General features: G+C 39.6%; 1 protein-coding gene across 4 annotated transcripts in view; it reads right to left on the bottom strand.

The window, feature by feature from the left end:
- Snx7 (sorting nexin 7) overlaps nucleotides 1-24,400 on the bottom strand; it is an 83,727-nt gene extending 59,327 nt beyond the window's left edge. For 2 of the 4 annotated variants that reach the window (XM_027395602.2, XM_027395603.2), the window contains exons 1-2: nucleotides 24,194-24,400; nucleotides 4,021-4,203 (exon numbers count right to left, since the gene is read on the bottom strand). In XM_027395602.2, coding sequence (XP_027251403.1) covers nucleotides 4,021-4,203; nucleotides 24,194-24,355 — 345 coding nt within the window. In that variant the 5' untranslated portion in view covers nucleotides 24,356-24,400. Of the gene's footprint in view, nucleotides 1-4,020; nucleotides 4,204-8,833; nucleotides 8,946-24,193 lie in introns of those variants that run through there. The other 2 variants (XM_027395601.2, XM_027395604.2) reach the window with 2 other exon arrangements.
- Nucleotides 24,401-24,693: the final 293 nt, after the last annotated feature.

The raw sequence follows: 24,693 nt of genomic DNA, 5'->3' as shown, positions 1-24,693 counted from the left end.
TCACCATCCTATCTCAAGCAGTCATGGTTGGTCATTTACAGACAAACAGAAGTTTCCAGACTATAGGATTAACTGTGTTTGAAGACAGATCTCCACCACAGAAAAAAAAAAAAAAAAAAACATGTTCTTTAGTGTGCTTCCAGTATCAATAATGCTTCTGACTAGGATACAGGTTTCCATGAGAGCAATATCACATAGCACTTGAACTTTCGTCTGTGACTACAAGAGCTCGGAAACTTGACATTGAGCACCAACAGGTGCATACCTGTTGGGTTATATGGGCTTATGTGAAACACACCCCAAATGCATTTGCTCAACAAACAACGACCTTTGATCCAGGGTAAGCAGGTATTCTAAGATCAGGAGATGTACAAAATTGCTTTTGAAATAAATATATCCTAATATTCAACTCGTCAATGAAGGACAACAGCCACCGTCTGCATGCTATCAATCATTCATGTTTGTCTTCATGGTGATAATATGGGAAAAATGACCACAGTTAATTCTCTTAGAAAGTAACCTCTACATGTCCAAAGGACAAAGTACTTCATCCAAGCAGCCAGCTCAGGATGTCAGTCTTGAGGATAAAAGCCCTTTTCCTGTGAGACAGTTGCCTCCAACATGAGAGTGTGGGCACTCACCCTTATATAGTTGGGGATACTTCTTAAAAGATGCCAAGGTTATCAGTGTGTACAAGTGACTGTGTGTGTGTGTGTGTATGTGTGTGTGTGTGTGTGTGTGTGTGTGTGTGTGTGTGTGTGTGTATGTGTCTGTATTCTTATAGATCTTAGGATGTATGAATTGCAATATTGTAAAACTAAAACTGGTGCTGGGGATGGGCCTTACCCTCTCCAAAGAGCAGACAGGAGGTGGGGTGGGGAGAAATGGGGGAATGGGAGGAGAAGAGGAAGAAGTAATGGGGATTGGAATGTAAAAAGTAAATTAATAAAAAAATAGAGATTTGAAGAACAAAAAATGCCTCCAAAGTTAGTGCTGTTATCCTATTTATGAATTAAGAAACTGATTAAAAGAGTTGATTAAAATGCCCAAGACATATAGCAAAGACAGAAATCTAGATTCAACTCCTTGTTGTGATGTGGGATGTCCTGTATGCAGCTAATATGTGTTGCTATTATTGGTTGATGCTGCTTTGGCCTATGGCAGGACAGAATATAGCTAGGAGAGAAAACCAAGCAGAGATACAAAGAAAGGCAAAGTCTGGGGGAAGCCATCCAGTCACCAAAAGAGAAATGGTGATGGTCTTAGCATAGACAGTAAGTCACGGCCTATGCTATTACATAGAATAATAAAAATTGGTTAATTTAAGTTATAACAGCTAGTTAATAATAAGACTGAGCTAATAGGCAACACAGTTTGTAATTAATATTAAGCCTCAGAGTGCTTATAGGGGAACTGGCGGATGAGACACTTCCAGCTGCATTGCTGTCTTGCTAAAACCCATCGTGATATCATAAAAATATGAAGAATTTACTAATTCATTGAACAAAACAGCAAATTATCAGGTAAGTAGTTTCTATCACGGTTGGAATTACTAAAACCTTCCTTGAGAAGCTCAGACTCCCTGGAAATAAATACAAATCCCCACTCACCCACTTTTCTACTTACTAAAGGGAGAAGGCAGTTGCTGACCTCTTACTGCACATGGCTAAGTGTTTGACATTGATTACTTCATGTAGTCGATTCTCAGAGCAACACCAGGTTCGATTTAGAGCTAATATCTACCAAAATCTCCTGTTTTTAGCTTTAAGAACTATGAGGTTTAGAAGGGTTGAGAATACATTTTTAGTTGCTTTTCTTTAACTTGATACTTTATATTCTTTAGGGATTCCTCTGCCATAGTGTGAAAGAACAGAGAAAAGCTGGGAGGCACAGGGCAGCTGGAGAAGCCTTTTTAGGTAGCTTATATATTGAAAATAAATACTACTCCTTCTGTCTAAGGAGATGGAAACAGCAGACAGATGGAAAAACATATCCATTGTCATGAGACCAAGAGGCACCTGTTATAATCACAGCACAGAAGCAGAGCAGAGATGGGAGGGAGAGCTTAGGTGATGTGGCTGTGGGGGCTTGCACTTTGCACTGAAGGAAATGAGGGCTAAGGAAAGAGATTCCACATATACACTTCTAGGGCCATAGTGTGGAGATTGTGCTAAAAGATGACATTACAGAGGGACAGCCCAGAGTCCTCTCAGCTAGAAGAGAAGTTCTTGAGAACCACAGTGGGGATGGGTGAAACTTCCTAAAGGAGATCCTGATCTTGCAAAGAGAAATTAGAAGTTACTCTTAAAAGTACTTACTGAAACAGATTACATTTTGTTTCTTTTTGTCTGACATTACCTTTCTTTGTGTAAATTAGGATGACAGACTGGGTCTCTGAATCCATTTCTCTTGTGTTATTGAACAAGCATTTCACATGGAAGCTACAGTTGTGGTTTAGTATTATACTTTGTAATTCTCAGAAAATAAATTTAAAAATGTTATATGTCTTGTTTTTTTTATTTTTTACTGTTTTGTTTTTTTCTTTTTCTTTTTTTTTTTTTATTTGTGGAGTAAGGGGAAGACACCTCCATTGCTGGTGGGAGTGCAAACTTGGACAGCCACTTTGGAAATGTGTCCTATTCTTAATGCTTTTATCTCTTTATCAGGAACCCAACTCTTTTTTTCCAAAGGCATCTATCTATCTGTCTATCAATCATCTATTTATCTATCTATCTATCTATCTATCTATTATTTATTTGGGACATTTCTTTTGAAATATTGTCTCATGAAGCCCAGGCTGTCCTTGAACTCTCTATATAGCCAAGGTAGCCTCCAACTACAGTTTTGCCTGGCTCAGCCTCCAAATGTTGAACTTCCAAAGATGCCCAACCATACCAGGGTAGTTATAATTTTTATGATTAAAAACCAAAATCCTCTTACTCTTGTGGAACAACTAAAAATCACCAGTTAATAAAGTCAATTGAAATATCAAATTTCATCAAATGATGGTCAGGTAAGATGAAATATCTTACTCAAAATAGCTTTCATAAAAAAAAAAAGGCTGGGTATCTTTTGCTTTATGTCTAGTATCTACTTATGTGTGACTACATACTATATTTGTCTTTCTGGGTCTGTGGGTCTGGATTACCTCACTCAGGATGTTTTTTCTAGTTTTATCTATTTGCCTGCAAATTTTAGGATGTCATTGTTTCTTACCACTATATTGTATAAATGTACCACATTTTCTTTATCCATTCTTCAATTGAGGGACATCTAGGCTGTTTCCAAGATCTGGCATAACACAATCCACAACCCCAGAGAAGCTAGAACCTTTTTCCAAAAACAGATGCAAGAAGATGCAGAAATCCATAACTAACCATTGGACAAAGATCCTGGAGCACAACAGAAGTGAGGAAGGAGCCATAATATGAACAAAGGAGTCAAGACCATGATAGGAAAACCCACAGAATCAGCTGACCCAAGCTAGTGAGAGATCACTGACTGTGGTCTGACAAATGGGAAACCTTCGTAAGACTGAACTAGACATCCTTAATACAAGTGGCAATGGTGCAGCTGGGACAATATGTGAGGCCACTGGCAGTGGGTCCAAGGTTTAACACTAATGCACAAACTGACTTAATGGAGCCCATTCTATGTGGAGAGATACCTTGCTCAGCCTAGACACAAGGAGTGTGGGGGGTGGAGAGGTGCCTTGATCCTGCCTCAATGAAATGATGGAACAGACCTGGTAGACTTCCTAGGGGAGGCCTTACCCTCTCCCAGGAGCAGATGGGAGGTGGAGTGGGGGGAGGAGGGGAGAGTGCGAGGAGAGGAGGGAGGGGGAACAGGGACTGGAAAGTAAAAAATAGGTTAATAAAAATAAATAGACAAAACCAACAAAAAAGAGGGGAAAAAAGTCAATGCACATGATTCCATAATACTGAACTGTATGACCAAGACACATTTTCATAAGCTCAAAAAGCACAATGACATTCAAGAAAGTGGTCACTCAGCATTTACCTTGGTTATGATCCTGTAAGTGATAAAAGTTTCAATTGTAGTAACGTGGCTTTCAGGTGCATCAACTGTAATGAAGAGATCCTTTAAATCAGGTTCATCTTCAAACTTGATTTGGTTTATCATTGACAAAGGAGATGTTGGCATCATAGGGCTGAAGGAGTTCATGTCCATCAGTGAGGCATCCTAAGGAACAAAGCGTTTATAAAGTTAGCATCAGACACTGGCAATAAGGCTCAGTTGGGAAACAGCCTGCTGAGTTCAGGCTGTTTGATGATATACTTAAACATGAGAAGCTGAGTTCAGATCCCCAAGACCACCAGAAAGGCCAGGTGTTGTGGTGCACATCTGCAATGCCAGGACCAGGGAGGCAGACAAAAGTGATTCCCTGAGGCTCATTGGTCAGTCATCCTCGCTGAATAGATTAATTCCAGGTTTAGTGAGAGAGACTAACTCATAAAAATAATATGGAAACCTATCAAGGAATACACCCATCCACCCAGTGCTGACTTCTGGCCCCCACATGAATGTACACATATAATGCACGCTCATCTGCATATATGTATACATATATGCTCACAAACATATATATATATATATATATATATATATATATATATATATCACATTCATACACAAACTGACTTCAAAACAAATAGCAACAATTTTCAATTTCTGAGATACTAAGAATATCACTAAAAAATATGACAAAAGCAAAAAGGAATCCAGGACTCATAGTATGTGTATGTACCTAAGTATTTATTTTTATATGGATATGACACACATTTTAGTCTATGCTTGTTCATAAATACCTCAAAAATGATGAGAGAAGATGGAAACTTTCAAGATTCCACTGCTTTGAATGTTTGCATTATCTCTAAACTACAAGTTGAAACTTACTCCATGATGTAATACTTTGAAGAGAAAGGATTGAGTTATAAGGGTACAGTCTTGTTAAGTAGCATGGGCAACCTTATAATGAGGCTGCAGATGCCACTTTCCACTTTCTTCTTTTTTACATGTGAGGACATAGAAAAAAATAAAATAAAACACCACTGGGGGAGCAGAGCAGTCATCCCAAGATGCCAAACCTGTCAGCACGTTCACCTTCTAGAACTATGAGGAATTGATTCTATTTCCAAAATGGCTCTAGAATTGGAAGCATCCAAAGCTGATCACATAGGTGGAAGCTGAGCTAAAACTCAGAGAAACTGTTTAAGTATATCATCAAACAAAAGCTAGGATCTGGGAGATGGCCCAGGTGATAAAGCCCTCACCACACAAGTGTCAGAACTGGGATTTCAATCCACAATACTCATAGCAAAGCCTGGGAGGTGGAGCATGCATCTGCAAATGTCCAGCAAAAAGAAATGCTTGGCTGAAACAGCTGAAGAGGTGTCAAGTGCGGCACAATCATGGATGAGACAAGGATAATAATGGCCCTTGATGACAAAAAGGTACAGGCTATTGTAATCACAAAAAAGATTTGTGAAGGGTAACCGTTTAGGTGTGATCTGAACCAAGTAGTAAAGGGCAGATTTCATGGCTAGTTAGGTTCATCAGATGCCCAAAAATACAAAAACAAGAAATACCCCGAAACAAAAGTTTAATGAGAAAATTTCTACAACTATTCTAGGACAAAATAAACTATACCCAGATGACATAATATAATAAACGGTCAAAATAATCAAAAGCAATGTTTATTATGTTTTAAACATTTATTTTAATGATGTGTCTTTTATCTCTCTCTCTCTCTCTCTCTTTCTCTCTCTCTCTCTGTGTGTGTGTGTGTGTGTGTGTGTGTGTGTGTGTGTGTGTGTAGGACTAAGAGTATGCGTGTGCAAGGCCTGCAGATGCCTTTAGAGGATATCAGATCCCCCCAGAGCTGTAGTGACCGGTGGTTGTCAGCCACACTATTTGGGTGGTTGGGAACAGAAACCAGGGTCTTCCAGAAGAGCACTACACACGTGTAACCACTGAGCCTTCTTTTCAGTCCAATGTAGTACTTGGGAAATATTTCATGGTGCACTACTGAAAAAGAAAAAGTGCTCATAAAACCTGTGCCCAACTAGAGTCTAACGCTTACATTTCTGATAAAGGAAATGAAAAATGGAACAAAGGGGAGGAAAAAAAGAAAGTGATAGGGTATGAACTTAGCAACCATACTGAAAAAAAATAAGTTAACATAGGTGTTTCAGACATTGCTGTCTCGTGTTGCAGTTAACCAAGATCTTGATCCATCTAACCTTTTGTGGTTGGTGGATTTGGAGAGAAATGGATCTTTAACATTTGTTCTTCTCTAACAAAGACGCTGTCCTCGGGTTTTTTTTTTTTTTATGTGATGCTTTCTACATTTTTCAAATATTCTAAAATCAATATACTTTTTCTTATGATCAAAAATTATACTAAAATTGCTGGAGTCAACATTGTAAATGCTAATGTTCAGAAGCAACAAGAACCACAATTGTTAAGACAGTTGTCTAGGGCCATGTGGCAAGTGACTTTCTATTGCATTTGGATAGTTTTCTTTTTTCAGTTCATCGAGGTTTACATGGCCAAAAAATAATAATAATAATAATAATTAAAGTATTGCAACAAAAAGGATAACAGTTATGGAATGCTACATAATAGAATCCTAAGAAGCATTAACAGAATCTAGAGCTGCCAAATAAATATTTCACAAGTATGTACAAAAATCTCTCTCACAAACCATCCTATATAAATAGTAGTATTCTAAACTGACAAGTTTTAATGTGGTAGGCGAATGTCCTTTCAATTTCCCTGACACTGCATGCAGTCCCATGCCCTGCTTCTTCTGTGCCTAACCTACTCTGTTCACCACCGCCCACTTCTTTTACCCACTGCGTAATTTTGTGTTCTATTTCCTCTGCTTAAAATGCAGCCTTTTGTAGAGTGGGAAGGATCTGGGTTGGTTTATGAAGGCATAATTCCGTTGAATACAGTGTGGTGTCATAAAAATATGCTTCTATATCCAGCAAAGGAAGAAAATTACAGGCTGAAAATTTAGATTGTATGGATGATTTCAGTAGAAGGATTTAAGTTACAAAGAATTCCTCAAAAACATTCCTAAAACTTCAATAAACACTCCCAGCTATCCAGTGTGTTTTAGATTTGTTTGCCCCCACGAAAATGAAAAAAAAAATGCTGACATTACATAAAGGATGTGCACTGACATAAATAACTGAGGGAAATAAGTGTTCGGAAGATACACAGAAGCAATTAACCTATTTAACCTTTTGCGGTTGGTGATTTTGGGTTATGGGTCCTCTAACAAAGGATTCACCTCCACCATTCCTGACCCTATCCTCTCCCCCTTACTCTCTCTCAACTTTGAAACATGCATGCACATTATCTGACAGTCTTTTAAGCATTGGGAAAAAAAGCTTTTTTATTTTTTTTCTCCTAGACATGACAGCAGAAGGGACATAATCTCTGGGACAAATCTCTACTTGAATTATGTTTAATACCATTTCAACAATGAAAACACACACACACACACACACACACACACACAAACCAAGATCTGAATATATAATGAAGAAGAAAATTTGGCACATTATTAAAAGTCATTGTGTTCTGTATTTACTCAAAAGCAACAGTCCACTCACTGATAGAGAGAACATTTAAGCAATTCCCAAAATGAATGTATTGGGATGGCCAAATCAGACACAAATTAAATGCAATTTTTCCTGTTGTTATTCTTGGTTCTTTAACTGTTTCTGTACTTATGCTTCCTCCACACCCAAATCCTTCAAACTCATATATTGAAGACCAATACCTCATACCTTTGAATGTGACTTTATTTAATGAGAGGCTCTTTGTGTGTTTATGCTTTTTCATGTATGTGTGTATGTACTTATGTGGGATACAGATGTGCTTGAGAGTGTGAATACCCCTGGCGGACAGAGGACAGGGGAGTAGGTAGCATTCCTCAGCAGTTATTTATCTCCTTTTAGTCAGGATCTCTCTTTGTCTCAGACCTCTCCAAGGAAGCTAGGCTGATTGACCTGGGAGCACCAGGACCTGCCTTTATCTCCCTAGTTCTATGCATGTAACCAGACCTAGCCTTTTCTTCCTTCCTTCCTCGCTTCCTTCCTTTCTTTTTTCTTTCCTTTTTTCCTTCCTACCGTTTGTTCTATCTTTCTCCTTTCTTCCTTTTTGTTTTTTTGGTTTTGTTTTGGTAAACATGCATAGGTTTTGGGGAATAAAACTAAGGTCCTTGCACTTGGACAACTGAGCTGTCTCTGTACCTCTGACAGGGTCTTTCTAGAACTACTTATGTTTAAATAAGTTCATTTGGCCCATAGTACCTGCACTGATGTTGTAGATTTGAGTTCAGCCACCAGTAACCACAGTAGGTGGCTCTTAACTGCCTGGAACTCTAGCTCCAGGGGAATATAATACCTCTAGCTTCCATGGGAACCCACCTCACCACCCTCATCCACCAACCCCCCCCCATACACACAATATCCCACACACAATTAAGACAGTAAAAATATATTTTAATAGTAAAATAAGTTCATTAAAGTGACACCTAATTTAATATAACTGGTATTTTTGTAACAGGCATTTTATAAAATGAGAAAACATAGTGTCAAAAAAAAGAGGAAGAAACATAAAGATAGCTATGAATAAGCCCAGGTGAGGTACATGGGATAGGTACTTTCCTCACAGCCCAAGAAGAAAGACTTACTCCAGATCTGGGAACACACCATTTTTTGTTGTTGACATGTCCAGTCTGCTGATAATTTGTTATAGCAGCACTAGCAAACTAAAACAGTGTTTCTGCACATACCTTTGAACATAGTGAAAGCCTGAGGATGGTGGGAAGAGTGGAAGGAAGACACAATGATAAAGTGTCATCCTTGGTCCATCCTTTTCCTGTTTTGTGGGTTAATACCCAACTCCAGTAATGATTCCTAGGAGGGGCTTCCAGCTCTCTCCTAGTTTCCAACTGAAATAAATCAAATCCAAACTAAAATTTAAAATCCAGGAGGGCTTGTCAATAATTGAATGTTCAGAAGATAAACACTAACAGAAATACATTCAAAGGTGAGCCATGACCTCTCCAAGCAGTGTCCTTTCTTAATATCCCTCACTAACAAGCTACTCGGGATCTCTCATGAATATAACATGAATTGCTCTGATAATGCTAAATCACATCCACCATCTGTGCGCAAACAACGATTTTCTTTTTACAAGTAGAGGAGGAAGAGAAATCAGTGTGAGAAGTGTGATAAATCAGAATACTGGCATGAAAAGGCCATGCGAATAAAATTGCTGAGGCACGAGAAACACGAACACCAAGAGACATCTGGTTAAAAAAAAAAAAAAAAAAAAGCAACATCAAGTAGAAGGAGTTTGAGAAGCTGTGGTAAAGAGGGACACTCATCGTGATAGACCTAAATTTAGGCTTGCCAGCTGTGTTTTGATTTACAAATCCTTCCAATCTGCCTGCTTATAATAATAATAATAAAAATAAAGGAGACGGGCCCAGGAAGACTGCTGAAGATGTGATTGGAGGAAATGCTACCACTGCCATTTTCTGTAACAGAGCACACAACATTCTAATCTTGTTTGACATAATTTCCATTTCTCAGTAGTGTATACATCCTTGCAAGCATATACCACAATTCATTTATCCATTCCTCAGTTTCTTTCATCATTTAATGTCTTAACAGTACTGCCTTGGATATGATTGCATCCCCTTGGGCTTCTTGCACTACAGTAACATTCTGAACAAAGACAGTTGTGCATAATTTTCCTTGACACAATTTTCCTTCCTGGAGAAAGAAAACAAAACAAAACATGCTATGTAATTACAGTCTGCTTTGTCTCTATCCAAGCTCCTGCAGAGATTTAATTAATGGTGTGATGATATTGAAAGGCAACGAGATCCTGATTTTCTGGAGTTTAATTTCTTGTTTTCAGTCTTTTAGAAAGGTCATCTATCAACTGGCACCCCACAGTAGGAAGGCCACAAATATCTCTACCATTTATAAATGTTAGACTTATTGTAGGGTGGGGCCACACACAGCAGCCTGGGTGTGGAGGTCAAAGAACAACCTTTAGGGGCTGGTTCTCTCTGCCCAGTGTGGGCTCTGGGAATTGAACTCCATCGTCAGACTCCAAAAGCAAAGTCGTTTAATCTGCTGAGCCACCACACCAGTCCATACACTGCTCTGTCAATAGATTCCTACAGTTCTCTCAAGGCTACATTGGTTCTCTGCAAAGTAGGGTAATAGAAGGGACTCAGTGCTTTGCTGCCTGCATTATGCTGTCACAGGCCAACTGGGTCTTCCATGTCCATCATGAACTAAAGCAGCAAGATGCCCTGGATAGATAGGGCTTCCTGATCTCAGAATAGCCAGCCTCCACATCCATGATTTTTTTCCTTATAAATTGATCAATCACAGGTATTATATCATAGCAACACATAAAGATTTTGAAATAGTACATTAAAAGAAAAATCCTCACAGTCAGGCAGAGATATTCTCAATTCAAATTTAGTCAGAGTTGTAAATTTGGTCAAGTTACTTGGAGATATATATATATATCATATATATATATATATGATATTTATATATATATAAATAAGATTGTTTCAAATATTGAAACAATCTTATTTTACATATCAATCCCAGTTCCCTCTCCCTCCCTTGGCTTTCAAGTTTTCAGTTACAAATTCTCAGAAAAGTCATATTTTACTCTGAATCATGGAAGGGCAGTGAGGAGAAGATAATAAATAAATAATAAATGTGACTTTCAAACAAATGTGTGTTTGAAGGTGTTATATACATTATCTTTGTCACTAACAGACAAAACATAGATTTTGGGGATTCTGAAGCTTTCTGTTCTCTGTTAAAATATTTTCAATTTGGCCACTATAATGAAATTGTTTACAGACAATATATAAATTAATGTACAAGCCCGTATTCTAATAAACCTTACTTACAAAATGAGTCCAACTGCATCTACCCTTGTTTATGTTATAGCTACCTGATATGTAAACTTTATCTTAAATGCAATGGAATATACTATTAAATTCATTTTTCTTATCTTTTGCAGTGGTGAGATTGAACCCATGACATTATTTATACTAGGCAAGTAATCAGTCACTTAGCTACATTTCAGCACAAAACTCACTCGAAAAAAAATTTTAAAAAAAGTATATTTAAGTATGATACAGTTACAGTCTTGATTAGAAAAAAAATCTACTAGTTTTCTCATAGAATTTACAAATACAAATTAGGAGGGTTTTTTGTTTGTTTGTTTCTGTCTTTTTAATATTGGCATCCACATGTGTGCTTCAGTTAACACATAGCCTCTCTATCATTTCAAAGATATTTGCACCAGGAACGCTAAGTCTGCACATGATAACAGGCCTACTGAAATGACTTTTTTTAAAGCCAGTCTGGGGTATTGGATGCAGGCAGGAAACATCAGCCAACTTTCCAACTGTGAATTCAGTGATGACTAACTGGAAAGAGAATAAGCCAGGAAAATTCTCTAACGAGAACTTCTCTAAAGAGGTTGACAGTATGAATTCTACAGGCAAAATGCTGCACAATGCTGTACACTCAACTGGGGTGTGTAGGCAGAACTGTTTCTAGCACAGCCCATGTGCTCTTAACAGTCATGGATAAAATGGACTTTATAACATAATAAAGTAAAAACAGTCCACCAAACAAAGATGTGGCATTGACAGACATTTTCCAAGGAAAGGGCCGAGATGTCACACATTTATAGATCATTCTGGGGAGACTTATTATATGCTAATACACACACTAGAAAAACCAACTGATAACTCAAATAGAAACACTCAATATTTTCATTCCCTAGTAATTCTAAGTAAACTCATATATTTTACACAAAATGACTCACTCAGAAAAGGGAATTATGCATGAGGTGCAGCATTTAGGAAACATTCACAGATTTTTTTGGAGTCTTTCTCAATAATAACTGAGAAATATATGTTCTACTTACTTTAAATTAAAGGAACCCTGCATCCTAAATTTTATCCCCACAGGGCTTCTTCTGACTACATGGAAAATTTTGTTATATCCCATATGGAACTAAGTAGTCACATTTATATCTCCAACTAGATGATCAATACATTACCACTACCACAATATACACTCTTAAGAAAACATAAGCTGAAGTAATATTGAAATATACTTGTATGATTCTCAGAAGATCCCATTACAAATTTCAAGTAGATGATTATACAGCACAATAGTGAACACTGAGCTTCCTAAGTGAGAGCAATAATTGTGTGTATTATTTTACTTAATCCGCTCAACAAACTGATATAGGTAAATGTCATTTAACTGCCACCCAATTTTTTGTTGTAGTGTAATATTAAAATTTACAGAGCTAATAAGATATAACCATTGTCACTACCAAAAAAAAACTACTATCATAGCTTTATTTCATTTACTAAATGTTCACTGAGTACCCATTCTGTGTCTGTCTGAAGAAATAACAGTGGCCAATAATGGGGGCGCTTCAGCTTTCATGAAGTTTGTATCATAGCTGGTTGGGTGGGAAGGAAGTAATCAGTTTGTTTATAAATGTAAGCAAATGAACCCTAGAGGAACAAGACCATTTCCCTGTGATGCAAAGATAAGCTTTGATGATTTGGTTTGGCTTTGTAAACTAGATATGGTTGCAATCAACTGTAATCCTAGCACTTAGAAAGATCAGATGGAGTGTAAGGCATGCCTGAAGTTCTTCGTGACACCCTGTCTATACACACTGGCAAACAAAACAAACAAAAACGGGAATATCAATGAAGTGAGGAATAGGTTCTAGTGAAACAGGAGCCTTGCTAGGGAACAAGGAGGTAAAGGAGCATGAAGAGTGCTGTAAAGCTGTCTTTGAGGAGGGGGGCTTTAAGAAGGCACTGTGAAGTTGTTGTGTACAGTACTGAGGCAGGAGAAGTACAGTAAAGAGATCAGAAAGCCCAAGGGGGAAAAAAAGGTAAATACTGGAGGGGCAGACTGGAGATGCAAGGATGGATAATGGGTTTTCACGAAGGAATAACCAATAAAAACAGTTGAAAATATACAGAATTAGACTTCCAGGTATTCACATCTTTGTGTCTTTGTGAGTGAGAAGTGAACTCCAGAATAAACAGTGCCCTTGAAATCCAAAAGCAAGATATCAGTTACACAGCTACACCCTGCTGAGTAGCTGTGTATTCAATGTGGTCTTACTGGGACTATGAATGGACACTAGCCAAACTAGATGCAATTAATCATAAAACCAATGCAGTTACAATTATCCTCAATTACACATACATGATGCATTACATAATGGGAAATTTTCCTTTTTAAAAATACTTAATATTTTATTACAAATCTGGGTTTCTTTCTTCAGAAAGACATGGTGTATTAACTGCTTAAAAGTTTTCTACAGGACCAAAGTTGGGTAGTAGGATTCTTCCTGTGATAGGACTATACCACCTGCTAATTGCCAGGCAATCTGTAGTGCCCTTCTGGGGAAGGAAGAACAATCAAGAGGTCTGACAGAGACTGTTGGACAGTGGGATGAATCTGAACAGAAGATTCCAGAAGCATTGCCCATTACCATTATTGTACTTGATCTTTCCATTCTGACACAAGAACAGCATGTCCCAGTTATCAGTCGCTTACTTAGCATGGACTAAAAATGATGTGGAGTAACAGGGCAGGCTCAAAGCCTATCAGAGAGCCACAGTTCAGTGTTGACAGAGTCACAAGCACAGAATAAAGGTTTATTGTTAGAAACTTGAGATTGCTGTGCTATGACACACCCTAGTGAAAACCAAAGATGCTCAAGGAGTTAAAACGCACATCCACATTTAACTATCCCAGTCTTTGTACAAGAAAAACAACTGGGGTTCTTTGTTTTGTACAAGAAAAACAGTTGAGGTTCTTTGTTTCTTTTTTTTTTCTTTTTTCTTTTTTCTTTTCTTTTTGATTCTGAAGACTCATCAGCCAAGAATTCGACATGTTTTTTGATCCAAAATAGCAATGTTTCCATTTTAATTGGAAACAGACTTTATATTTTTTCAGATTTCATCTTAAATAATGTCTGTTTCCCTTCTTAAAGCGCGCGCACACACACACACACACACACACACACACACACACACACACACACACACGACTACCATTCATAGCATAACAATAAAAACACCTATGTGGCCTGGAATGATGGCCTAGGCCTGGGATTCCAGCACAGAGGAGGAAGAAGGAGAAGAATTCTGAGTTCTCAGGTTGGGCTACATGAGACCTTGCCTAAAACAAATCAAAATCTAACAAAAATTTAAATTGATAGTAAAAGGGGTCAAGACCAGGCTGAGGAAACCCACAGAAATAGCTGACTTGATCATGGGGGAGCTCATGGACCCCAGATTGACAACTTGGAAACCAGCATAGGACAGAACTAGACCCCCTGAATGTGGGTGTCAGGAGGCCTAGAAAATCTATAGGGCCTCTGGTAGTGGATCAGTATTTATCTCTAGTGTATAGATGGACATTGGGAGCCCATTTCCCATAGAAGGATACTCTCTCAGCCTAGATAAACATGGGAGGACCTAGGCCTTGCCCCAGATGATGGGACAGACTTTGATGATCCCCTGTGGAAGGCCTCACTCTTTCTATGGAGCAGAAGAGGGATGGGATGGGGTAGGTAGGGGACAGGGGAGGATGGGAGGAAGAGGGAACTGGGATTGATATATAAAATAAGATTGTTTCTAATTTAAATTAAAAAATAAATAATTTTAAACTATGAATAAAAATGTACTTCCAAATACTACATTCATGGTGCCATGGCCTGTAATCTCAGCACTCAGGAGGCAGAGTCAGAAGAACTGATAGTCTTTGGCCAGCATGAGATGTATGAATGACCCTGTTCCAAATAAAACAAAACAAAAATGTACCAAATAAGAGATGTCAGATATAAAATTCCATATAGAGTATGGTTCTATGAATAAGAAATAATCTGAGGAAAGAAGCCTCTGAAGACAAAAGTACAGTAGATTAGTAGATGGATTTGGCTAGATGTTATGATAGATTTTATTAGGAACATGAAAATGTCCTAAAACAGTTTACGTTGACTGTATGACTTAATTAATTGACATAAGAAATTATCTTCCTCACAACAATGAGTAAATTTTAGTGTACGTAAAATATACCTCAACAAAGTTGGCCTTTGAAAGGAAAGAGGGAACACATCGAATATGAGCACTTTGTGAAGTAAACATTAAAAACAAAGGAGCTAGAGAGATGGCTCAACAGCTAAGAGCATGTATGCTCATCCAGAGGAACCAAAATCAGTTCATAGCACTCAGATTCACAGCTAACAACAGCCCATGGCATCTGATGCCCTCTTCTGGTCACCAAAGGCACCTATGCCCCCCCACTAAATAATAATAAATAAATAAAATCTAAAATTATAAATTGATTAAAATATTATTTTTAATTTTAAGTACTACTGGTTTAATTTTCTGATCCTATTGTGTTCTAGTGATTTTATGTATCTGCTAATACTATTTTCCTTTTTATCTATATACATGTAACACTGTGTTGTACATCATGGTTGATAAATACACTACCAGAGTTAATCAAATATTCTGTTTAAAATAGGCAACTCATTTTCATGACATGATTCTTCACCAACTTATAGGGAGATCTTAAAAACAATTATGTCAGTGCTTAATGCTTACTTGTGAATCTTCTTCAGAAAATACAAATAAACACATGAAAGAGAGGAATGCTGAGTTTCCTCATAATCCCTCTAGCCACTTGGAAAACTGCAATAGGCTGTCACTTCAGAGATGTGCCAGGGAACATCACTAAGTCTCTCAAAGATAAAGACAGAAAACTACAGAGGATAAGATATTCTTTTTAGATTTTGGGGTCTAAACAATGTTGGTGACAGCTTACCAAAATATATGTAATAGTCTTCTCATGATTGTGGAGCAAGAAGATAGGAACAAACATTTGAGCCTCATTAAAGGAGCTGCTGTCCCTTCCCTTCTCTGCACCTGCTTTCCCACCCAGCCTTTAGATTTGCTCTGCAAACTATAGAGCCCTTACCATTTTACTCCTTTCCTCCCAGAGTTGCCTTCCAGCCTTCTAACCAGGCCTTCTGAGTTGGGTGTTAGTGACTTACTTTCTCAAGAACAGAGAATAGGCTGCCATGAATACACCTTGCATTTGTCTCTTCTCATACAACACAAAGAGGGGATTTATCCAGGATCTAGTCTCAACCCATCTCTCTGTCATCTGACAACAATTAATCACCACTGATTAAGACTAATTTGTTTTCCTTCTACTTGGTTTGGTATCTGAGTTGGAAAGAACAACATAATGCAAATGGCCTTTACTGAAACCCAGATCATTAGCAAATTATTGTTAATAATTGGGTTTATAAATTTTAAAATGTCAAGGCCCATATCATTTGCAAATGCAATGCATACTAAATACCAAATATTGTGTATTTGATTGTCTTACTCCCCTACCTTCAATAATCTTAGGTTCTTGGAAATGGGCAAGCAACGAAAGTTTTACAGAGAAGAAAAATTATCTATTTATAAGGCAGAATATATTGATATTTGACCATTCACAACAGTGTCACAGAGAGCACAGAACAGAAAGAAAATAACTGTATGTATGGAAAGAAGAGTAACTCTAATAGGAGGTAGTTCTAAGCCGCACCATAAATAGCAAGAAGGATTTCATTGTGTTGCTCCAATCATAATTATACAGAAGTAAAACACTAGAGTCAGTTCATGAGTGGCAAGTAAACTGACCTAGATCACCACTAGAGAATCCTGTTCCAGAAGATTCTGAGTCATCCTTTCTGGAATGTGTTCTAAGATGCTGCATTTTAAACAGCGCATACGATATGCCTCTGATCTGAAGTGCATCGAGTTAAAGGGACAGAGACAAATGCAAAGCTAATGCAGGTTCTGATCATCAAGAACTTTGACCAGAAGCTCACCACCCTTCCAAGTATGTAAGCACACTCAATACAAGACAGGCAGAAGATGAGGGTAATAAACACTCTAGGGCTCTAGCCATTATTCCTAGAGGCTACCAAGGAAGTAACTACTCAGATGGGGCAGTGAGAGCCCAAAGCAGCACTAATTCCAAAGGCAGGAAGATAAAACCAGGTTTGCAGCATGGCTCAGTGATTAAGTGAGTGGACTTGCTTTGTAAGTGAGATGACTGGAATTCAGCCCACATAAATGCTGGGTGGCCACAGAAGGCCAACTGTAATCCCAACAGAGACAGGTAATTCCCCAAAGAAAACTGGCTAGCAAGAATAGTCATACGAATGAGCTCTGGATTTGTTTGAGAGACCTATCTCAAGAAATAAGGCAGAAGGACAATCAAGGATGGTTCCCAGCATCAACCTAGAGCCTCCACATACACACATGTGCATACTTACACACATGCAAAAACATGTATATACATGAAAAATGGGAGAGAAAGGATAGAACCGAGGAGAATCATTTCATACATATGGGCAGATATGGTCATTGAGTAGTGCATAAATGCAAGGTAAATGCAGGGCAGTGTGTCCTAGATTCCTCGGGAACTATGACACAAACAGCAGGAAATTAAATGGAAAAGAGAACAGTTTGGTCTGCACTTCCGGATTGCAGACACAATGAAAGCAGCCACCTCATGCTCCCACCATTATGTTTTCCCACCCTAATGAACTGTATCCTTCCTTAACTGTGAGCCAAAACAAATCCTTCCTCCCCCACCCCCCAAAAAAGAGGCTTGAAGGAGATACATTGAGAATTAGTGCACGGAGGGGAGGGATGTTATTCACCATGGGCTTTAAATTGAAGGATTGGGAAGAACCATCAACTTAAGATTTTCTTTCCCAATGCACTTTCAGTGGATTTAGCTTGTTAAAATTACATTATAACCCTCTCGAACTTGTGGAAAGGGATAGTTCAACAGTCACACCCTGCTTTCCTCTGGGACCATTAGTCATCTGGCTGGCACTAACATTTTTAGGGACAGGACTCAGGCTGGCACTAATTAATCCTCCTCATTTCAGAAATTATAACAAGAAAACTCAACTTTGAATGGAGTGAAACTACGTTGATTTTTGGGCCTATGGTCCCGGTTGTGCCCCTCAAACAGCAAACATTTAACCTACCCAGTCCATAATGATTCTAAAGGGTAAAGAACAAACCAAAGTCTTTCCTGAAATAAGAACTTTGCTTCATCTGAAGACTTTCTTCACAGCCAAGGTCAACCAAACACAACTGTGGTAGAACACACACACACACACACACACACACACACACACACACACACACACACACACACACACACACCATGTGGCAAAATTTGTCAGCTCCAGTATCAGGAGAAGATAATGGTATTGGTTCTCAACTAAACTTCTACAGCTTCTCAGCATCTACATTAATACAGCTTCCAGAGATTAGATACAGTATCCGAATTTGTAGATGAGACAGCATTTCTTGGCCATTTCTAAGACAGTCTATCAATGCCTCCCCCACAGCACTGTCAAAGAAGAAGGGTAAAACATCCTCAGATGAGGCACAGACAGTTCAGGTTATAGCACTGTCAATACTCCTTGTGACCTTGGAAAAGTGACATTTGCTTAGATGCAGTACTGTGCCATTTGTGTCTATTGATCTTCCAGGCACCAAAATCCATATGAAATGCTTACCCATAAAAAGTTCTCTCCTGTGACTTAGTCTGAAGTTTCCTCCTTTAATATTATAATTGATCACATATGCTAACTCAAACAGAGAACCTGGGGGTTTTCATCCTTTTCTTTCCATCCTTCACTTAGAGAAGAAAATACAAGAGCACTTTACATAGAAGAGCTGTGACTGCACAGAGTGGAATTTCCAGGGGGTGGAATATAAATAGTCTTAGATCAGCTCTATAGTCACTCACTCTCTGTTTCCCACCCTCCCACCCTCTCTCCCTCTTTCCTCCTCTCTGCTCTCATCTCTCTGAGCCACAACACAGAAGCAAGCCTTAGGAAAAGAGGAGCAGAAACATTCATTAAATTCTCATGTTTACTGTTTCTCCTCATCTGAGTCATTGACATCAGATGGCCATCCCAAGAGAAACAATTTTCTAATTTTCTAATCAATGCAGCCAGGATTTCAAATAACAGCAATGGAGACTGTTTTTGGACCTAACCACTGAGATTATACCTTGGGTATATTTTCCCTGATAATGACCTCATTGAAACCTCACCAATTGGAGGCCTTATGGTGTGTTTCTAACAGGATAGCTTTGAAAAGCAGACAGTGCCCCAATGGACAAAGAGGAGTCTGTGGTTCCTTTTATGAACTGGCCTTGGAACCGGTGCAGCACCACTTGCAACATCTCATAATGGTCAAGATGCTCACACTCTCCCCACCTCCAGATTCCGAGAGAAAGAGAGAGAGAGAGAGAGAGAGAGAGAGAGAGAGAGAGAGAGAGAGAGAGAGAGAGAGAGAGAGGCATAGATCCCACTGCTGATAGAAGAATGGTAGGTTGCATCATAGATGAACAGGAGAAAAGGGAGACACAAAGTAATCTGAAGCCACTCTCTGCCTTTTGTACTACCTTATCCTTCATTTTCAACCTCAGCATCCATTGATTTGCAAGCTGCATGTTACAAGGTTTCCCCCTATGATGATGTCACCTTGGCAGTTTCTTTGGGGAAACACGCTATCCAAGGAAGGTAAAGGGGAACTTGGAGGGCATGCTGCATGTTGCCACTCTACTTTGCTACAACCGTGGTGGCAATAGCTCTGTCACTTTGTAAATTTAGTTGGCCATTTTCCCACAACTCCAGCCTTCCACAGTTTCTATACCTATAATCCCTTTCGAGCAGAAAAATGCTAATGGCTTTTTGTTAATATCAGACTTTAAGTGCTTCATTGGACTTTGCCTTAACATAGACCTTAATATAGTTCCTTAATATAAACCCTAAGTTCTATAAATAATTCCTGCATTAATATCTCACTTGAAATTTTTAAAAATTCTGATTTTTAGCAGGGTAATGACTGATAGAACATCTAACACAAAACAAAGATTGAGGAAACAAACATGAAATATATAGATTTCCGTATGTATTTATGTATTTATTTTGAATATCTTCCAAATACTTGATAGATTTGTTGACAATGATAGTATGTCCCCCTATCACTGCTGTGGTTTTAAAACAGCATGAGGAACTTTTTGTCAGTGTGTGCTTCCTGGGGGTCATGGAACCCATAGAAGGTTGGATCAACTGGGAGATCCTTGGGTTTAAAGAAGTACTAACGGGACCCTGACTGGGTTCTTTCAAGAGGGTCTTTAATATGAAATAAAACTGGGGACTCTCCGGGTCCCTTAACTTCCTGTCTGATAATGTGATGGTTCCTTTCTTCCCCTATACTCCATCCATAAGATGCCATTCACAGGATTTCTTCTCCACAAATGAGTTGATAATCCTATCATGCCCCGACCCTCTAGCTCCCTGTGGTAAGTACACTTCTTTTATTCATAAAGTGATTTAGCCTTAGGTTTTCTAGAGTAGTAATGAAAAGGCTGACTCTCTTAATACATAACCAATTATCTTTCAAGAAAAACCTCTCCTATAGGAATGTCTTTTCCTTCAAACTCAAATATCAAAATAAACATCATAAATAATCTTACAATTTCCATATTCATATGAGACATGTTGGCTACTACTAATCATGTCTTTCTTTCCAGCGTTTATCAACAAAACACAAATTGATCCATTCCATGTCCTTGCTAGAGACTGAAAACTAGACTATTCCTGGTCCTTATTTTTTAGAACCTCTTTATGGTCCATTTCTAAGGACTTATTTTATTCTTAATTCATAATAGCATGTGCATGGATATGTGTGGACACTCCCATGGAGGCCAGGATCTCCTGGAATTACAGGTGGTTGTGAGCTGCCCCACATGGATGCTAGGAACTGACCTCAGGTCCTCTGCAAGGGGAACCAAGTGCTCTTAACCACTGAAACACCTCCCCATCCCTAGTCTATTATTTTCTAAAACCATATTTACGTAATTATATTTGGAGGTACAAATTACACCTCTAAAAGTAACTAGATGTGATAGTGTATAATAATAAAATATGTTAAAATTATGTATATTATAATTTTCAAAAAAAAAAAGATGAATATTCCCCCTAAAGGTAGAGAATTTGAACTGGCCTGGTGGCTTATCGGGTAAAGTGCTTGCCAGACAATGTGAGTATTAGAGTTCTGATCCCAGTACCAAAAGAGTTGGGTTGGGCTGGCAGTGGCCTGCCTGTTAATTCAACATGAGAGACAGAGAAAGGGACTCACTGAAGTAAGCTGAATGTCCAGCTGCCAGCTATGGGCTCAATGAGTGACCTTGCTTCAATGTACATGGTGAAGAATGAAACAGGAAGACAACTAATGTCAACCTCAGTTCCCCATGTGCACAAGCACATGTAAACATGAATACACAGACAACACTCACATATAACATGGGTCTATGTATACAAAAGAAAGTAGAGAATTGGCCTCTTTTCTTTTTGCTAACATTACTCTTTCATCTCCTTGTGGCCAAGTGCTAAGACAATTTTTACAGGATTGCTGTCATTTGTGTATTTTTCTTCTTACTTTGTCTCATTGTGTTGTTGGTTGTGTTCTCTGATCTCTTTTCCAACACCTGTAGTTACTTTTTAAAATCAATACCTGCTGTGTTTTCAATGTTTTTTTTTTCAAAGTTGGCATCAATTATTCCTTGGTAAAATTTTCAAAACTCAATGGTCCCCACTTTGTTTTTCTTTCCATTCCTGCTGGTGTATGTTGCCACTTAGTGTTTGTCCTATCTTGCCATCTAAGCTTCAAGACTATGATAGGAAGAAAGAGATATTGCATGTTTTTCCTAAGAGGAGGAAAAACATGTTTTTCTGGAAGAAAATGTTTTAGTCAGTCAAAGTTATTCTTTTGTTGATTCAGAAAGGGACATCAGCTATACATTCACAATCTAAGGAGAAATGTTAGCCATCTTATAAAAGTAAAGGGCACTGAAAGTTGGCCTCACAAGTCCTGGACAGACCCCATTCTGGAGTAGGCGGGACAGTAGTAGAGCTCCAAAGAGAGGCTGAAGAGGAATGTTGGAAAGAATGAGGCCAGAGGAGACTTTCATGATTTTTCTTGTCTAATTGTGGTTAATGGTTGAAAGTTGGAATGAGCATGGAACTAAATGTTTTTTCAGGATGGTACTTTCTTTAGACTTTAACCATATTACCCACTTACTTTTCAACTTCTAAGGGCATAATTCTTAACTTTCTCTAGGCAGCAAATTCATGAAGTGATATAGCAGCAAGTAGTATAGGTGTGGGTGAACAGGCATGAAACACACAATTCCAGCTAACCCATGCTTTTTAAAAGAATACAGAGCCACAAGGACAACATTGTGAGTAGGGTAGGACTCCCAGTAATAACATTTAAAAAGAAATCCCAGCAGATGAATGGAATCCCTTACTCTGATAGTGCTTTAGGAAATTGGGAAGGGATGCCCATTCACAGGGCTTCTGGCTGCAACCTGTCATTTTCTTCTCACCTAGAACACCTGTAATTCCATCAATCCCCAACATTCCCATAGACCCAAGCAAATGAACTCCGTATCAGACCACAGTGACTCACTGAGACAGGGATTCTCAAGGGAGGCTTATGGGGCAGAATCTAGGGGAAAAGGCTACCTGGAAAGTTTTCAGCAATTCCAGATGATTTTGATATACAACCGCCAATCTTGACACCACTCCCTCTATTCTGGAAGTTCCACACTGACCTGAACAAAGTATGTGTGTAATGAGGGTGGGAGTGCAGTATTGGGCCATTGGATGGCTCAGTACAGAGAGTTACTTGCTGCAGGGCCTCGTGACCTGTTTTCAATCCCCCAGAGCCCACATGGAATAAGGAGAGGGCAGAATGCAGGCAGTGGTTTGACTGCCACCTGTACACCAGGGCGCAAGCACATCACACACACACACACACACACACACACACACACACACACACACACACACACACACACACACACGTTTTTAAAGCAGTATTGAAACTAAGCATCAAACAATTCGAATTTTAGAATTTAAATAAATAGGAAGGCTAAGCACACGGAACTGTGATACAAAGTCAACCGAGAATGCAACTGGGTGAACCGCCTAGGCTCTAACGAGTTCAAATGAAGTTTGTGAGTTCCGTGCTGCGAGTCCAAGTGTGCTGGTTATTTGCTAACTTCTGTTTGACAGTTAAGAGGTGGGCCGTTTTAACATCTCTGGGTATTATTGCACACTGCCTTGGTCATTGAAACAATGTTCCCACTGAGTTCAAGGCTTCCATTAGTGGCACCTTTGAGAAACTACTGTTACACTGGATTGTGCCACAAGAAAGGTATTTCTGTTTCAAACTTTCAGAAAGTTCAAGTTTCAGGCCACAGGCACCCAAGTCAACCACTAATGCCCAAAAGTCCATTTCTCTCCAATTATAACTCTAGCCAGGGAGCGCCTCTGAGGCTAGATATCCAAGCAAATGGGAAGGAAATACGTAGGCTACAGTTAGGGTTTGGACCTCAGTTTACTGCCCCCCCCAAAATAACAACAAGAAAAAAACAAAAACAAACAAACAAACAAAAAAACAAAAAAACACGCCTCTTCAGCTCTGCCAGGAGTGCAGACCAGGCTTTCTCCTGCTGAAAAGATTTCTGCACCCAATGGTCACAGGATTCCAGATCCTCCTAGGGTGGGACCCAACTCTCCCATTCACACTTAACAACAGTAAACCCAAATCACTCCCCTGCAGTAAAGCAATCACTCTCCTAGACTTCAGGAGAGAAGCCTGGAGGAGGAGCAGTTTCAGGCCACCCGCCCATGCATGATGGGATGTCCCTATCAAGGAAGGGAAAATGGAAAGAGTAAGGGGGTAAAAATATCAGAACTTTTAAGACTCCATAAGCCTTGGTTCTGCCTCTGAGAAGGTCAAAGTGCGGAGGAGGGAGCGGCTGGTTCTGGATGTGTGCACCGTCTCCAGCTCCGGATCCGTCGGGGAGTTGAGTCACCCTGGAACTTTCCCTGGACGCGCCGCCCCTGCCACGGCCGCGGCTATGTTCCCTGCCCTCACCTTACTGAACACTTCCAAATCGTCCTCGTCCTCGTCCAGATCCAGCACGTCGGCCTGCATGAGGCTGCAGGAACCACTGCCACCCGGGATCGGGGCGCCGCCCCGCGGGCTCTCACCGACCGCCAGCTCCGAGGAACCCGACGCCAGGCGCTCGCCGTCCATCCCGGCAGTGCGAGCCCCGCCGGCCGCCGCAGCCAGCCCGGCTCCCCCCTGCGCGCCCATTGGCTCCCGCGGCGCCCTGCACCTCCCCGGCCGGCCCAGCTCCTGCCCCTCGGCCGTGCGCAGACGCGGAACTGCGGGAGACCGCGGCTCAGAGCCAGGGCGGGCAGGCAGAGGGGATTGCTCATCCCCGACCTGGCCCCAGGTTTCTGCCAAGATTGAGATCTGGAAGCTAGGAACCCTCGCCAGAGTGGGCAGAGGAGACTCTGAGGACAGGAGGTGGCATTCTCTCTCTGACACGGTTAAGAGACACCAGATTTGTGAGTGAGGTGGCAGGATCT

Source organism: Cricetulus griseus (assembly GCF_003668045.3).
Source record: "Cricetulus griseus strain 17A/GY chromosome 1 unlocalized genomic scaffold, alternate assembly CriGri-PICRH-1.0 chr1_0, whole genome shotgun sequence".
NCBI lineage: Eukaryota > Metazoa > Chordata > Mammalia > Rodentia > Cricetidae > Cricetulus > Cricetulus griseus.
This window is presented reverse-complemented; position numbering and strand designations above follow the sequence as displayed.